Source organism: Pungitius pungitius, chromosome 18 (assembly GCF_949316345.1).
Source record: "Pungitius pungitius chromosome 18, fPunPun2.1, whole genome shotgun sequence".
NCBI classification, from domain to species: Eukaryota; Metazoa; Chordata; class Actinopteri; order Perciformes; family Gasterosteidae; genus Pungitius; species Pungitius pungitius.
In genome coordinates this window covers 2,937,760-2,955,594 of record NC_084917.1, presented here as the reverse complement: position 1 = coordinate 2,955,594, position 17,835 = coordinate 2,937,760, and the positions used below count along the sequence as shown (strand labels likewise).

At 48.3% G+C, this 17,835-nt stretch overlaps 1 protein-coding gene across 2 annotated transcripts in view; it reads right to left on the bottom strand.

Moving 5' to 3' along the window:
• The window catches only part of fibcd1b (fibrinogen C domain containing 1b), a 67,040-nt gene that overhangs the window by 31,353 nt on the left and 17,852 nt on the right, over window positions 1-17,835 (bottom strand). Inside the window, exons 2-5 of one of the 2 annotated variants that reach the window (XM_037484723.2) lie at window positions 17,116-17,199; window positions 13,481-13,960; window positions 8,343-8,502; window positions 4,065-4,201 (exon numbers count right to left, since the gene is read on the bottom strand). In XM_037484723.2, coding sequence (XP_037340620.1) covers window positions 4,065-4,201; window positions 8,343-8,502; window positions 13,481-13,960; window positions 17,116-17,199 — 861 coding nt within the window. The remainder of the gene's footprint in view (window positions 1-4,064; window positions 4,202-8,342; window positions 8,503-13,480; window positions 13,961-17,115; window positions 17,200-17,835) is intronic. The other variant, XM_037484724.2, reaches the window with a different exon arrangement.

Sequence of the window (17,835 nt, the reverse complement as noted above, 5' to 3'; positions counted from 1 at the left end):
TAGTCCCTTCCTTTTAACAAATAAAATAGTAATAATAGAAGACATTACCCTTAAGCCGAGAGGCTCTGTTTAAATGGCGTTTGGAATTTGCCAAAACAGGGAGACCACATGCCCGAAGGATTACTTTGTTTGAGTGAGGGGCTCCTGTGTATACATATTTCAGTACACGCGTGTGTGTGTGTGTGTGTGTGTGTGTGTGTGTCGAAGCATGCGTGTGCATGTGAGCCCATGTGTCCACACATTTGCTGCACTGTAGACATGCTTCTTGGATTTTAGAGATCTTTCTTTGGGACGGTCGAATGAACTAAAAAGTTTGTATTTGGGATTTGAGGATCTTCTACTGTTATCTCCTCTCTTCCTGTTGGTTCTCAGTGGGCACCAAAGGACATATTTGAATAGGGACTGTATTCAAATGAAATGAACCCCTCTCACAAAAAAATAAACACTTCATAAACGTAAATGTACTGTATGTATTTATATATTGGATGTACATAATGTAGCCCCACATTATCGTATGGTTTTATCCCCTCCTTTCACTAACAGAAAGATATTAATACCAAAATTTAAAAAATGATTTTCTATGAAGTATAAAAGTCTTTAGCGCAAAACAACAAATCAATTGGAAATAGACTTTCCCTCTCAATCATAGTATATGTTTTATTATTGTGTTATTATATGACACCACCTCAAAGACACAAGAGAAAAGGCCCCTCCACAGGAAGCACAGACAGAGGAAACTCATAGAAGAGAAGAACCTTTTCTTAGTTTTAAGAAGTAGTTTTGTTCTGAAGCGTATTTATTTCTACGCTGTGTACTTCCTGTTATTGCGTGGTTATTTTCTATTAAATATTGAAGTTTATAAAGTGTTTTGGCCGAGCGGCGCTATCCGTGGTCCTGAAAAAAAAGGGGATCGTAGCATCTCCGGGTTTTAGTGCATGTGTCTATATAACTGCCAGTTGGCCTGGCCCTATAAAAAACACCTGGCTCTGGGTTCCAAGCAACTATACCTTTAAAAGACAGCGGAGTTTCTTAGAAACATCCGTTTCTTCCTTGTGTTTATTCCCGTAAAGCTTTTTCTTCTTCTTCGCGTCTGAAAGGGAAATAAATGCACGTATATGTGATCTTTGAGTTACTATGCCGGAGTCAGCGGCACCTTTTTTTTTATCATGTATTTACCGATGCATTTATACAGCAGCGGGCTACACTTATTACTGATGGTCTGTCTGTTGTTTACCTCGACTCTACAACACCTCTCACATCCCGTCCCCTTCTCTCTGAAAGAACCCGACAGGCACGGTACATGGTCACTTCTTCTTCTTTGTGAACCCATGAGGAAACGCCTCGGATCTCGCTGCTGGAACCATTCAGCAAAGATGACTGACATTTCTATGCATCATTGATGCAGAATAGTGTAGATGAGTGGGTGAAAACAACTTGTTTTCTTATTCAGAGTGTAGTCTCGTACCCGCATTGCCAGGTTTTAATAGCCGGGTTGGTTTGAACCGTCTGGATTGTGCATCACTCCGAGGATAATAATACCTTCTTAATAACTTAATACCTAACCACCTTAATACCTTCTTTGAGGAGTAAAATAAGTTGGCCTTTTGGGAACTGTCCTTCAGACTAAAGCACATCTTATTGGTCGTCGATACTATCGACCACCAACCATCACATTAACAAACCCATTTGTAAAAATAACAACTTTTTGGTGTTCTCCGGTTACTGAGGGATGTAAATAAATAAACAAATATGCTCCCTGAGCGCTTTTACATTTGAACCGAAATACAATGTAAGTGAAGGCCGCAAGGCAACGTAGAAAAATAATTGCTTTCCCCGTATTGTGTTTAAATTATTTCTTCATCTTTTTTTCCCCCGCTCCTCTTCCTCGGGGCCTCTCTTCCTCGTTTCCTCTGCATGGCGCACCCTCTTAACCGTCTCCGCTTCCAGTCCAACCCGCGCCTCCCTCAGACTTTCTGCGTCGTGTCAAAGCGTGCTAATGAGGCGGCGGCATATGGGGCTCATTCCTTATTTAAACTCAGCCGTCAAACAGGTCTCCCTACCTGGCTCACACACACACACACACACACACACACACACACACACACACACACACACACACACACACACACACACACACACACAACACACACACACACCGTGTTGATGTCTTAATGAGGCTCGAGTGTGATCCCCCCCCCATCAGCCCGCCACACACGGGGGCGCCATCAGTAACATTATCGTTTTAAAGAATAATTATAAAACAATGCGGAAAAAGGGGAGCAAAGCGCGAGGCACAGTCTCAGCTCTTTCCGTGCGGACGGACGCACACGCGGTTCAGCAGTGATTCATGCACAGGCCGAGCCGACAGTCTGCCACGTAACTCCATTCCATCGTGCTGTGCTAAGCACTCTGTCAACCTGACAGTCTGGTTTCGTAGTGATGCTGGGGGGGGGGGGGGGGGGGTGAGGGGGGGCGACCTTGCCCACCTCCGCACAGTTAGTCACACGACTACACGACCGCACGCCATGACTTTGGGTTCTTCGCGCGTGGCGAGTTGTGTTTTTGTAGCCGCCGCAGCGCGACACGCAGTGGGATAATAAAGCATATTTATCATGTATTTATGTAGAAGTCATGACAGCGGGACCTTTCTTTTTTTTTTTTTTGCAGAAGCAGGCAGCGCTCGTGCTACCAGCCCAGAGCAGTAGACCGAACAGAGGAAAACATGTGCAGGGATTTGCTGCCAGAGATTGACAGGAGCAAATTGTTCATATTGAGCATAAGGGGACATTTATACACCTTTTTATAACATTTTCACCCATGCACAAGCCGGTGTATTCATTCTCTAAAAGCACATTTGTGCAATTTGCGTCATCGCGTTACATGAAAGAAACCGAGAGTATCAAATAACGATATAATAACAGTCCACTGTACAGATCTTACAAAATCAATCCCGAAGACTTAAACAGAATCCACAGCGCCCGGATGCGTCAATAAATGCACCACAGGGAGAAAAAAATAAAAGAGAGAGACGGCAGTTGTGATGGACTCATGTAGCAGAAAACTGTTAAGCATTACGGGGCCTTAGTTCTCTATTAAGAAGTGCTCGTGTTTCCCAGAGGACTGCTACGGTATACCTCGGAACAAAGGCAAGTAAATGGCTCTAACCAGCAGGATGCCGTGTGCGTGCGGCGTTCGTGTCTGTGTGCACACGCACAGTCGAAAAAACACACCCAAACCACACTTCCAAATATAACTTCAAACAAGTCAGTGTCAATGTTTGTTCACCTCGCTGTCTGTCATCCCCCAAAGAGACGGCGCTTTCCACTGTACAGCCTCTCTGAAACCGCTCGGTTTGCTTTAGCAAGGCCAGACCACTGACAGATGTTTGATCAGGGAAGAATGAAAAAACAAAAAACAAAACTCAAAGTGTCTTTTTCTCTGTTACCATTCGAGAGTCTCAAATCCTCTGAAAACGTCATTTACAAAACCAAACATTAACAGGTCGGACGCACACCCGCTTAGTTTAGTTTTTTTTTTTTAGTTTGAAGGCCCAATAACAACCGCAGTCGAATAAATGTAAAGCTGTTTCCACGTGAGCTGTGCACATTATGTTACATTTTCACGGTTTTCAGTTGTCACGGTAACAGCTTACACTAAAATCTCCACATTTGCGATCATGGCGCCATTCACTTAATTCGCTAGTGTCTCGTTCCCCTTTCGGCAGGCTGACTGACGACTTGCTCACTTAGACGTGACTAATTTGTTTTTTAAAAGGAAAAAAAAAACATTAAAAAAAAACCAGAGTAGACCCGCTCTGTGGTTAAGAACTTTGACGAGACCTTTTCAGGTCGATACATGAGAGCACGACTATAATCAAATCAAACAAGGAAGACAAACTATGTGTGTTGCTTTGTGTTTTTCCGCAGACGGATTCATGCTCGCTGAATTCTTTTCACACTGCGATTATGAAGTGAATAGGAAGAGGCCTTCGTTACGTGTGTGTGTGTCTGTCAAACGTTACCCAAGCGCATCTCCCCCCACCCCCCCCCCCCCCCGTGACTCACCGTCCAGCCCCCTCCGTCCGTGGTCATGTCGCAGTAGACCTGGAAGCCCGCCGGGTAGTGGACAGGGAACACCGAGTAGATGCCGTCCTCCCTCTGACCGCTGGCGTACAGGTCACCGCAGTCGCGGGGACGCGAGCCTGGGGACAGGTGAAAGCAGCGGGGGGGGGGGGGGGGGACAGATCAGATCCAGCGTGGGCTCGCAATCGGCAACAGAAGAGAAAAATGAGGGGAGACACGAGACACGAGGTCAGGCTCTGTCGTCCGGCGAGGGCTCTCCTTGCTCTGGAGGTAGAGGACGGAGGCGAGATGGGTGAGGGATGACACGGTGTGGCAGAGGAGGAGAGGTGAAAAAAGAGGGGTCGCAAGCGAAGGCAGCGATGGAAACCGTGTGGGGGCGGAGGTGGAGCGCCGACGTGGCGCCGCGGAGAAGACAGGAGAATTGAGATAACGAGAGCCGCAGGGGGGGGGGGGAGGGGGGATGAAACGTAATACATTATACGACTTGCAGGAGGAGGCGTACGGCTCAGCGAGACGTATAGATTAGCGACAAAAAAGGGACGGGGGAGGCATAGGAGAGACGGATAAAACAAAAAAAAAGAGGCGCGAGGAGAAGCTGGCGTCTGGGAAGCACCTCGTCTGTGACTGAGGAACTGCTTTTTTTGCACAAGGTACCAAACCCCCCCCCCCGGCAGGGACAGTGTCATAGATTATGCATGCCGAGCGTTCGCAGGGTCAAACCCCTGAGTCTAAAACAGCTCGTGCAGTTCTTGGAGAAGCCTTTTTTGGTGTTGTTTTTTTTTGTGCAGTCACTACACGATGTGGAGCGTCTGGTCTCCCCCCCCCCACCCCTCCTCCTCCCCCGAAGCCTTTCCGCAGCGCTCAGACTTTCACCCTCGTCATCACACACAAATGGTAACATTTCCCAGTCCCTTCTTTTCATTACAAGGAAACTGGAGCTCCCGGGGTTCCGTGGGACATTAAAATGAGAGTGTCATCGTTATTTAAGAAGTTGGTCGTCTGCAACAAGAGCTTTTTAAAGTCTTTCAGTTTAATGATCCATTACAGCAGGGATTGTCTTTCCTTTAGGGGGCCCCCTCTCATCACCGCGCCGACACTCTCCGGCTCCGGCTTTTCTTTTATTTATCACGAAAGAAGATCTCCGCCACCTTTGGCTCCGCCTCGTTATGCGTTTTCTGTGTTTTTCCAGTGAAAGAGACCAAAGGCAGCGATGCGTCCGCATCACAATACTTTGTAGCAAACAGAATTGCGTTTGCGACCTATTTCCGGCCCTGGGTCTGGTTGCTGTGCCGCGTGTGTGGGACGGACTCAAGAGACTCCTGCAGTTGGCAATAAAGGGGAAATGTCAGCGCCGACGCAGAGGCGTGGCTCACTGAAGTGTCTTAGAAGTAATAATTGTTGTCCAAACCATGTTTGTTTGTTTGCATGATAATGGCGTTGTGTGGCATATGCTACAGTAGACTTAGGCTTTGGATGTTAATGAAAGTATTTTGTCTTTGATCCAAACTATGAGTTTTATGGTCTGTTGCACCAGTAATAATTATCAGGGGTGTTATTTTTTCAGAAACTTTGACATTCAACCTTGCAAAAAGGTTTGATATGAAGAAAAAAAAATGTTTTCTGGCAACTGGCTTGTTTGGGATGCTACATTTCCTGAATCTCATCTATTTGGTGACACAAAATACCCGAGTTGCATAAACCCTTCAAAGTAAATCAGTCTGACATCACAGGCCCTGCACAGCAGGCAGTGAACTCATTTAAATGCACCCCGCGTTCTCCTCTCCTTCCAACGCGGCTCATCGGCGGTAGCCACTAACGCGTCCTGCACCTAACCTTTTCATACGTGCTTCGTCTCTCTCTCTCTCTCTCTCTCTCTCTCTCTTGTTTTGAAAAATGAAAACCACTCGCAGAACTTTAGAACTACTCTGGCAGCGGCAGTAACACTAACAGGAATGGCTTGTTACAGCACAGCGAGTACCAAGTAAAAAGCAGGACTCCTACAGAAGGTCTCCTACAAATCCACAGCTGCTGTCAGGTCGGGATTCACACAACTTGCTCTCACGGGAATCCTATGCAAACACTGACGACTGCTTTAAATATCCACAGGCACAGTCGGACAGGCGGGCGGGGAGACGCGCGTGGGTGAGTCACAAACTTAAAGCGCAAGCCGCCGCTGAGAAACAGACGTCGAATATTTAAGCGAATACGTGTTTAATGGATGTAAAAGGCTAAAGGCCTGCGGTCCTGCACTGCCGCGTGACGCTGTCCGCGGTGCTGAACCTCAGATCGATCGCTCTGAGCGCCGTGCGGCTCTGCTTTGCTCCCGACATTTACGCGGCCAAAGGGTACCCCCCCCCCCCCCCCACTGGTCAACGAGAAGCACTCTGGGCTTTCACAATAAACAAATAAACATGTGGTCGTTGGTAGGTTGTAATTCAAATAACAGCGAAAGATTTCCTGAAACTTGTCGGTATTTTTTGCTAAATATCAAGATGTCATTTCCTCCTCGCTTGCTTTTATTGAGCCGGGGCTGAAAGACGATGGTTGGTTATTTCCGCTTTGAGGACAGGTGTGGGAAAAATTGCTTTCAAATGAACGAAATCGCTTTTTCTATATTGCTGTCTCCCATCCAAGTTATTCTGTAGAAATCTCATATCGAATGAGAGAGTAAACAACAATGTATATTCATCCTGCCAATATCTCCTGCATTAATGCCACAAAGAAGAACTAATTGAAGCCTTAAATTCCTCTGCTGAATGTGTTTGGTGTGAATGGGTCCTTTCATATATTTCAGTAAACCCAATTCCCCAAACTTCTGTCACAGTCCAATAATGTGCCTTTTTATTTTGTTTTAAACTAAAATAAATAGCTTTCTAACTCATGAGGGTAAAATGTGAATAATGAAGAGACGCCGAGGGAAGTAGACGTCAGTATGAAATGATGACAACATGAAAAAGCCGATAAGTCGACGGGGGCGCCGACCTCATCGTCATCCCCACCTCGCACTGGCTGCGGACTTCGGCCCGTTGGACAGGAATGGATTTGAAAAAAAAACACACGCATCTGACACACAAACTTCAAGGAAACACTGGAGAGGCCCGTCGTTCAGCTTTTTCTAATCACTCAGTAGGTTCATTTCTATTGCTTAAGGAGATATTTCAATGCGATGTTAATCAATTTCTTTGGTCATGATCAGCTTTCAGGTAGACTTGAGATTAGGTGATGCATAATTGGATAATGAATATTAACTTAAAAAATTGAATTGAATTGAAACCTGATCAAATACGAAATCCTCAACAGATCAGATCAAATTTGATCATTTATAATTGAAAAAGAACATTTTTTCCCCCTGTAATCTTTGTATTTATTTATGTATAGGAGCAATGAAAAAAGAACGCTTAAAATAGATACAAATTACAAACTCACACTCCTTTAAATAAAAGATCTCCCGACATTTAGAACTTTAAAAGTAAAGTTCCTTACACATTAAGCTTTTAGATTGATTCTCACATCAGGAATGCGGATGGATAGCCGACTTGTGAAGCCATCAGCACCAAAAGATCAGCGTGATGATGTCACGCGAAACTCTTGGCGAGACAGCTGATCAATTAATAAAGCACCCGGCTGAGTCTGTGTGAAGCACTTCAGTTCCTCGGCGCTACATAAGACGCGCGTATCTCGCCGCCCCCCCCCCCCCTCAAATAAGCAGATTCCTGAGAGTTCCTCCTCTGTGCTATTGTATGCCATGTGCTGCACACGAGCGGTCGCACAGGCATTCCCCCAAGGGGAAATCCAACGGGGGGGGGGAATGCCTTTGGGTAAAAGCCTTCCAGCGGGACGACGCCTCGGGCCTCCCCCCCTGCCTCCCCCCTGCCGCGCAGCGACTCAGCCCAGTGGACATGAGAGTTATTTCTCATGGATTTCTCATCTCTACCGAGGCCACTGGATAACACGGAGGAGACGAAGCCAAGGGGAAAAGCCCCAATATCACGGGGGGGGGGGGTGGGGGAGAAGATGTTGAGTTGAATGAATACGTAGTAGATGGATGGCGGACCGCACTGGAGTATGAACCTGCAGAACCTAGGAGTCGGGCTGACAGAGAACGGGGGTCCCGACAGAGGTCGGAACACGGAAGAGAAGGTCAAACAGGGTGGGCCGTGACGTAAAATACGCAGTGGCGGGAAGGGGACGTAATGACAATCAGACGGACCAATCAGACGGGCGCAGGCGGTTTTCCGGCCACGCCTCCTGTCCTCTTACCGTTGGCGCAGCCCTTGAAGCGGGCCCCTCTCACCGGCGCCCTCTGCAGGTCGGCCTTGACGCGCGCCTTCAGCCCCACGTTCTCCTTCTGCATGGCGTTGAGGGCGTCGCTCACCGAGTTCACCACCTTCACCATGTTGATCTGACTGTCTGACAGCAGCTGTAAAAAAAAAAAAAACACACACACGCACATAGACACATTACTACATGTTACATTCATTGGCAAGATAATTATACATGGCTCTACAAGCTGTTTAAATCCCATCTCGCTTCTGACTAATTGGGGAGTATTTACAACCTTCCGTGCGGTTAGTGAATTCATTTTACTACGCGGCGGCTTAAAGAAGAAGCCGCTTGTCCTCCTCAGCGGTGCTTCTCACAGCGTAGCTGAACAAGGTACATTTGGAGTGAAAGCCTGGAGCCTTGTGTCGTCGAGAGCTCCTCAGCGCTATCAGCGGGCAACGACAGGTGCCGGCAAATCCAAACCAGGACGGGGGAGAGCTCCGCGGATTACGACTTTTGAGATAAGCAATCCGACATTTTTTGTTTGCCTCGTATTTCTTCAGAGTTACATCACATTTGCGCGGTAATGCAAAGGCGACGCTTTTCCACAGCCAGCCTCGAACACTCGCAGCAAACGCAGCTTTCACAGAGGTTTTCAACTTTCAAAAAGGTTTTTTTTTTATTCTTTAGGAAATGGCACCAATTCAAATATATAGTATATAATGTGTTTTTAGTAAATGGGCTGAATCCTACAGTGTTTAACCACTGATACGGCATCGCTCACATAGGATCTTTAGAACTACCGAAATACACAGCGTAGCAAAAAGGGCCATTTGGTGCCCTCTCCCATAATGCACTCTGGTGGCGCCCTATGGGGAGCCCGGTGATGGATGCGTGCGCCGCGCCCGGCCGGCACAGAGCGGGGTGACCCCTCTGATCTACTGTGGACACGTTCTTACCTGGAGCCCTTTTTTTCATGTGCTGCTCGTTGCCCAAAGGTCGTCCGCACACATTTCGCCGCAGTTCGCCGACGGCCAGCTGCACTTTTGCTTCGGTTTGAGAAATGTTCGAGCTCCTTCTTACGCTTCGACACACCCGCCGTCTCTCTCTCTCTCACTCCCTTTCGTTCCCCGTTCCTCCACTTCATCACACACACACACACACACACACACACGCACATGCACACTGGCACACCAAGACGTACAGGCTTTTACAGCCAGTCTACAAAAGGGGTTCAGAGCGTCCTACCAAAACTGTGTCTGTGCAGCTATTTTCAGGTGTTAAAATTGCATTAGAACGTTTTTTTTTTTTTTCTGGCCTCAATAACTATGCAACGCACCTCTGAGGCCCAGCAAGATGCACAGCAATCATGTTTCATGGGCACTGGAGCTTTAACCCACGCTCACAGTCGCAGAACAACAGCACATTGTGTCGGCTCCCCACACGCAAGAACCAAGGAAAACCACACGCCTGCGAGCCCTGAAGAAAACGACCACCGGGCTAAGCAGCTGCAGGCAGAAAGCGCGAGGAGAAAACTTTGGTGTTTGTGATTTCTTCATGACAAAAAGGGTGCATTGTGTGTTTTCTATTTAAGGCAGAAACAACACATCAGTTAGCCTCATGAGGTAATTAGCTCTCATCAGGAAGCCGACACAGACTTTTTGTGAGGAAACGCTTCACGCGTCAGCGGTAGACGGATGAAAGGGGCTAAATTTAAATGTTGATAGAGAAGTCCTTTTTTAAATCTCAACACGACTGCGTTCAAAAAATCAAGCTCAAATCCAGTTAGCTTTCATTTGGTGTCGAATGAGTCTGAACTTCAGCGATTCAGACACCATTTAAAGGCTGGAATTGGCAGGGTCGAGTGAAGTCACTCAAGACGCCATCTGCCCAGCGACACGTCTTCACCTCGGCTGACAGCAGCCGCCCAGTCGACCAGGAGCCCCGAGGCGAGCGAGAGGGCCGCCGAGGAGTCGCCCACTCTCTCCTCCTGAGACGGGGGAGCTCTCGGAAATCATTTTAAAGCCTGGAGCACATATAGACCCAAGTAACCGATACCTATTTATATTGCCAAATGCAAGGAATGCAAATATATATATATATTGAAGAAGTGAATTTTAACATCACACGTGGGTTTCTCTGATTCCAAAAAGCTAGAAAAACCACAAAGTTGAGCATCCTCTCTTGCTTACAGATGTTAATTGACCATGAGAATATGTAATCGACCTGCTGTGTGAACGCGCCTCGCTCAGAGTATTCTTCCGACTAAACAGAGAACCCTGCACATATAAATCCCCTGAAGCGTGAAGAATGAATGAATAAAACACTGATGATTGACAGAACCTTCGCACACACATAAAGGGGATGTTTTCATCGCAAATCTGTCAGTCATATCACACAGAAAGTCTGTGTTCTTTGATCAGGCTGTCGATTCTGTCCATGTGTGTTTGGATGGGACGGGGGCGAAGGGTCCAGCTGTGTAATTAAAGCATTATTCACGAATAAAGGGGCGGATGGGGCGGTTTAAGGTCTCGGCGCGCTCAGATCAGTTCTGTCACAGTTTTGACGTATCTGTTTGAATTGTCTTATTTTGATTCCATAATAACATTATATTGAACATCTCCGAAGGATATTGTTCATGTGGTAAGCATGAGGCTTAATTATGTAGTTTCTGTCATTCACTTAATTGGGGTGTCTTTGAAGCTTTCCATTTGGCTCAGTGGAATTGGTTTCCACGTTGCATGTGAGTGGAATCACTATCCACTCTCATCGGGGGTTTGGAGTCGTTTGAGTCACATCACCGGGTGAAACGCTGCAACAAGCACTTTGTGAATTCACCGGGTATTCTTCAAATCCTCAAAGGGCTCTGTGCCCACCAGAGCCAACATCTTGAGGCGATATGGTTTTCTATTCTACAGCGGCAGAGGTTTGGCACCTCGATCCGTACAAAAGGTTGTGGGCGTCACTACTCAAACGCATTAATATTCCACAGGCACAAAATTCGGTTTAAACTGTGACCTGCGGTCCAAGGAAATCAGTAAGTCATGCTCCTCTCTGCAGCCCTCGCAGACTTCTTTTTTCCCTTTTTCCTTTTTTTTTATCAGACATTGTGCAAAAACTGAATGTCAAGTCCGATGAATATGTGAACTACACATCATGTCTGTTGGATCTGGCTTTTGAGGAGGTGATCGCACCCTTCCGTTTAATGAAGGCGAGCATGTCATAACAGGCTGAGTGATTGTCCTCAGGGCTGCTGCTGCTGCTGCTGCTGCTGCTGCCCAGAACCAAACAAGTACATGAAGGAGCTCTTCCTCCCATGCAAATTCCTGCCGAAAGCTTGTACTCGTTACCGTGGCGTTAACTGCGATGAGAACACGTCATGGGGTTTGACAGAAATGTGAGGATGTTTGGATCCGACCGTGATGCTGAGGCCACTTTTTTAATTTGACATGAAACTGACAGTGAGGCAAGACACTGTTTTTTTTATAAGAGGTGACAGGATAATGTCTGGTTTTGCCTCATTTGTTATCCACAGGTGATAACTACACAAAGGTGTCAGCGTGACTGTGTGTGTGTGTGTGTGTGTGTGTGTATGGGGTGAGATTTTCAGCACAGAGAAGGCACTAAACAATGCTGAATCAGAGAAAAATACAAGACCATCTGTTCAGGTTGCATCTGGAAATCATGGGCAATGCTGTGAGGACATTAAGCCACGAAGAGACCCCCCAGGGCTCCATTTCTAGGCCTGTAATATTCAGGGGTAACTAAAGGAGGAGAGAGTACCCTCGAGGTAGCGTGGAAGTGTAGCAACAGGCTGCAGCCCCACAATCAGTTAAACGTATGCCTCACTTCCTGTTGGGTCACCGGTCCCATCAATGTCGTTTGGGTGGATGCAAAACGGCGTGCCTCTCTATCTCCGGTTCTCCTGCTTACCTCATGTGAGAGGGTTTTTCCTCCATACGGTGAGGGAGAAAGCACTCTTCGGGGGTGGGGAGGGTGTGGGGGGGGGGGCATTAGCAACACCGGCACGGTCGGCGGCGCGTCGTGGTGTAAATCAGAAACCCCCGGGCCGCGGGTGGCTCATAGATCACTCGGTCACACGGAAAAACAGCGGATGCGCACGCCGCATGCCTCGCCGTCCGAAAATCGGGGGGGGGGGGGGGCGGGAAATCAATCACTCGAAGTGTCTGCCCCCCCCCCCCCCGCGCTCGCTGTGCACCGCCTCCACTTAGCCCCAGTGCCCACCTACACGGCGTCAGGGGGGTGGGCTAAAGGCCTCCAATCAGCACGCGCGGTTTCTCTCGAAGACCGGCAGAGGCAGATGGGCCCGAAATTAAAAGGGCGTGCGGGGTGGAGATCGTCCACGCGCATTTAGGAGACGGCGCGGCCAACGAAGCAAAGTCGACGGAGCGGGACTAAAAGGGGGGGCGGGGGGGAGGGACTCGTCGTGTTTTCGTCCAACGCGGAGGCTGTTTTACACACTCAAGTTGTTTTCCATCTTGACGGGCATTACTTCCCCTGTGACCTCGCCTTCAGAACGCGAGACTCGGGCGCGCTCGACTCGGCGGAAAACGTGCGCCTTATTTGCACTTCAATCCGCTCGCTATTTGGGTCGGTGAACTGCAGGGAGGAGTGCGCGTGGTTGGCTCGGCGTTGAGTGACTAAAATGGTGCCGTTTGGGTTTATTTATTTTTTTCAGTGAGGAAAAAAAGGAAGCGACTAAAATCAGACGACTTGGAGCCCGAAGAAGCCGTGAAACACACATCCCGACGTGGTTTCTAAATCAGCACAGTCGGGTGCTTGAGCCTCTCTGTGCAGTACTTATTCTCCTCTTCTTTTTTTTTACAGTAAATCCTAAAATGTCAAAAAATACTTGACTGCTTCATACATCTTTTTCATGAATAAATGGAGCTCATTTGGTTACTGGTGGCTCTGATGTACGCCATCAAAGCCACGAGCTCCATTCAGAACCACACGTTCACCATATCTCATATTCTATTCCTAAATATACATTAATACATGAGGTCAAGGAACAATATTCCATCATGTAGGCTCCTTCTTCTGAAGCAACACCATGTATTCCACCAGTGCCGGGGGGGGAAATAAAACCTGTGCTGCTCCACGCGTCTCCTCACCTGTATGAGGCGTCCCTGCTCCGTCTGCAGCGTGTTGAGGTCTTGCCCCAGGCTGCCTTGCCCCCTGCGCAGCGACTCGTAGTCCATCTTCAGTTGCCCCGCGTGGGCCGACAGCTTGGCCACCTCCTCGGCCAGGCTGACGAGGAGGGCCCGGTCCTGGCCTTTCACCGACTTGAGGTCCGAGTCGTGGTCGGTGAGCGAGTGGAGCAGCGACGTCTGGACGCCCTCCAGGCGCAAAAAGTTACTGTTGTAGTCGGGGCAGTTGGGGTCGATGAAGATGTTGATGCGAGAGCCGTCGCCCCTCTCCACGGTGACCAGGGCGTTGGCCTCGTCCTGATTGGTGGAGATGTGCGGCAGGCCGTCGGACATGGGCGGCGCCTGGTAGTGGTTCATGAAAAGGATGGTGCCGGTCACGGTCACGGCCAGCAGCACGGCCACGAAGAGCAGGATGGTGCAGAGCAGGTAGCTGCAGCTCATCCTCTGTAGGGAGAGAGGAAACAGGGGAAGAGGGGAGGGAGAGAAAAACAAGACGTCAGCCTCACCGCTGCTTGAACTCGCCTTTTTTTTTTTTTTTTAAAAGACTGACGTCCATACATCAATATAGACGTATTTTATTTGAGAGAATGTAGCTGTGGATGAATAATGTGGCAACATAACATGTCACCGGAGGAGCAGTGGAGAGAGGACGCTCGCCCGAGACACCCCGAGACAAACTAATAACCACCTGAAAAGCAGCAGCATCAGGCAGCAGCAGGAGGACGACGACTCGGACAGCCGATAGAATTTAAATGAATGAGCAGTGAGTAGAACCTCTTAGAGGACAAAGGCAGACCTCTGCCAGCAACGTCGTCTCCATTAACCGGACGATAAAGGCCCGTGTGATGGCTTTTTTATGATCCATTTTCCCACTCAGGTCCGGGGGAACTAACAAAAAGGAGGGAGAGTGCAATATGGCCCACCGATGCATGATTAAAAATGACTGGCTCCCCCGTATCTTCCTCCAAATGAATCAGCAAGTGATCTCTCTCAGATTTCCTGCAGTGGAGGATGTTCTCTTCAGAGAATATGTGGGCAGGTGTTTGTTGTCTTTCTGTATGTGGAAATGTGAGTGAGCGCGAGGTCATTAATATGTAAATTGGTTGCAGAAGCACAGCGAGGCACATTAATAGACTGCTAATGGTCTGCCTTACAAGAGAGGTTTATGGTTTCGTTGATGTGAAGAAAATCAATGGCGTTGTCCAGGAAATACTCCTTTCCACCGCGTTTACCCACAATAAAAAACTTCCAACTTCCCCCGGCGACTCGTCCGCGTGAGAGACATGTGCTCTGTGCACGTTTGCACTCTCTATGTGAGGAGCTCTCGTTAAGTTAAGCCCACACAAAAAAGGGTTTCATTTGAGGCCTCGATGGTTGTTTTTCAAAAGCCCCTGGCTTCATTCATGGGGAGCCACACGTTAATTATCTAACCCTCAAGCCATCAACAAGCAAACATGGACTCAGCGAGGAACACATTGCATGCATTTGGTAGAATGTCATATTTAAAATAAAGAAATAAAAGCTGTGTTACTAACTATACTAAAGGCATAAACCATTCCTTTTTCACGAGTCTTTTTCTTCTTATTTTCCATTCTGGTACTATATCTTTCCATTTGGTAGAATCCACTAAGTACATTATTGATTCAATGAATGTTGAATGCATTATGTTTTCCTTTCCTGAAGGGGCCACGTTCCACGACCGCTGTTTTGTGAACGCCGCTGACGTATCAGCACTGTCACTGCGAACCGCCCCCCCCCCAGGCTCGATTTGTCCGAATGGGTTTGGAAGCTGCGCCCACAGAACCCCGTCATTTGCACACGGCCCGTTCTGCTCGGTGCTCTGTAACACACGGGGAATGCACGTGCACGACGTTGCACGTGGAAAACAAAAGGGGTAACTTCTTCACCACAATACACCATCACAGAAAACAGCTCCAGGGAATGCCACACATCATGCTCCCCCCCACCCCCCCCCCTCCCCCCCCCTCCCCCCACTTCAGACTTCAGATGCAGACCGTGACGGCTGAAATCTCTCTTTGCAAGTCAAACACTGTTTTTTAGTCCTTTTTTATCCCCCGCCCTGTGTGTGTGACTGCAGGTGCGGCTGAATGATTGTGGAGGGGAACGTGGGGGGGTGGGGGGGGGGGGGGGTTGTGCATATTGTGTATCACGGCCTCATGCTGCGGAATGGGCTGCAGTGTGACATCAAAACCGTTTTACCGAGCTCTACCGCCAGCGGGGCGTCATTGACACCGCACTAAATAATCAATGCAAGCACACTGAGTGTTGACTTAACCCAAAGAAGATATATGGCAACCGCCCCCCCCCCCCCCCCCACCCCACCCCCCTTTGCGCCGACAGAGAGAAACTCACAAAAATACACCTGGAGCAGCCGGGGGTGTGTAATAAAACCATTGGCACACGTAATGGTCCTCAAATGTCAACATTTAAAGCCACTATGTTTCTAAAATGTACAGCCAGAAATGTAAAGTAACTAAAATCCAGCCCCGAGGCAGCGCACAGGAAAGAAGAAGAAAAAAAAAAATACAAATAAGAGTTTTATATTGAGGTGAGGCTAACAGGAGGTCAGATGACGTGAAGGAGAAAAGAAATTCACCTGCCGATATCTTGAAGATGGTCTGACTGACTGAGCCTCTGAAGACTGATCCCTTTACGGTAGAATGAGCCTCTCAAACTAGCAGCGGGAGCCCTCTCTGTAATTAGTGGCTGACTTTCACATCCTCCCGTGTCTTTACTCGTGCCACGGCGCAGGATTTTAGGACAACAGGGGAATTTGGAAGGGTGAATTTGAAAAGGGAGACGGCAGAGAATGGGAGAGGATCCTTTTGACGTTGTCCTCCCACGCAGGAATATTGGCAAACAAAAGGCTTTGTGGGCTCATTGGATAAGCGGAAAAAAACGAGCCGTTTCTTTCGCTCACGCACTCCGCGTTCACCCCTTGAAAACGCAAATATCCACACACGCATGTGTGCGGACTTATACAAAGGCGGAATATCACATTGATGCCACATAAAAAGGCACACGCCTCTTTAAAAGCTAAAGCAGTATCGTCAGGCCCCGACGCAAAAGCTCCCAGTGCCTGTTTTTTTGTTTTTTGCTCCATCCACCGCCACCTCGGACATTCACAGTGCCTCCGCCGAGGCCTAATCCCGTCTCGTGCTTCGTTTGGGTGCATGAGCCGAGGTTACGTAAGTGTGCTTTGATGTCGCATCGAACGTCTTTGGGGTTCCGACTGCCGGTCGGACCACTTGTGACGTGGGAGACGAGAGAATGCGATGCCCCTTTCTTTCTGATATGTTCCGTCATGTCATTTATGTCATATACATCACTCGTACCACTGTTTGAGAAGATGATCTGATTCATTGATAACAAAAATAATTGTCTGTGGCAGAGCTACTTAAATGTAACAAGCAGTCAATAGGTTCCAAGTGAAAATAATGACACCATGTAGCGTCTTTTAAAAGAATAACACAACCCAGAACACAAAAGCCTGTGCTCTTGTGTGTGTGTGTGTGTGTGTGTGTGCGTGCATGGCGATGTGACCGCGGGTCCAGGTGCACAGCATGCATGTGCCTTACCTTGGCCGGAGTCTCCCTGGCAGTTTCAGAGTCTGACCAGCGGTGTTTGAGCTGGGAGGAGCTGGGCACACACTCACAGAACGTCTGCATGGGACAAACAGACAGGGCCACCAGTGTTGGCGTTTGTTCACATGTGCAATCGGGGCGTGCAGGCACATGCGCTCACAGACTCGCACACGCATGCACAAATACGCACGGGGGTGACAGGCGTTTTTTGGATTTCTGTTGAAACGACATAGGGATGTAAATAGTGGCCCCCAGCACTAAGCACTAAACATCGTTTGGAGATAAGTGCAGCCGGCGCACCATGAACTACGAGCACCTACACATGTGACTGCACACGTCACACAGGGCTTGACGTAGTTTCCACACACCGAATACAAAAGAAAAACAACAGAGAGACAATTTCCATCAACGGTGACCGGGTGCATCGAAGCAGGCTTCACCATGTGCAGTTGGATGTGTGTGTGTGTGTGTGTGTGTGTGTTTGAACACATCATTATTATTAAAAAGTCATTATGAAGGAAGGGGGCTCTCTATCTGCTCCAGGAGAGCACGTCGTCCCATGACACGTGAACCACGCTGCTCACCCACGGTGGAAGGGCCCCACTGGACATGACATGTGACACTGTTTCAATAGAATCAACTGCACCGGAACAAAATCTTTTTTTTAATCTGATTTTTATGCTCGTTCCGGGTCGGTTAACAACCAAGAGAAAC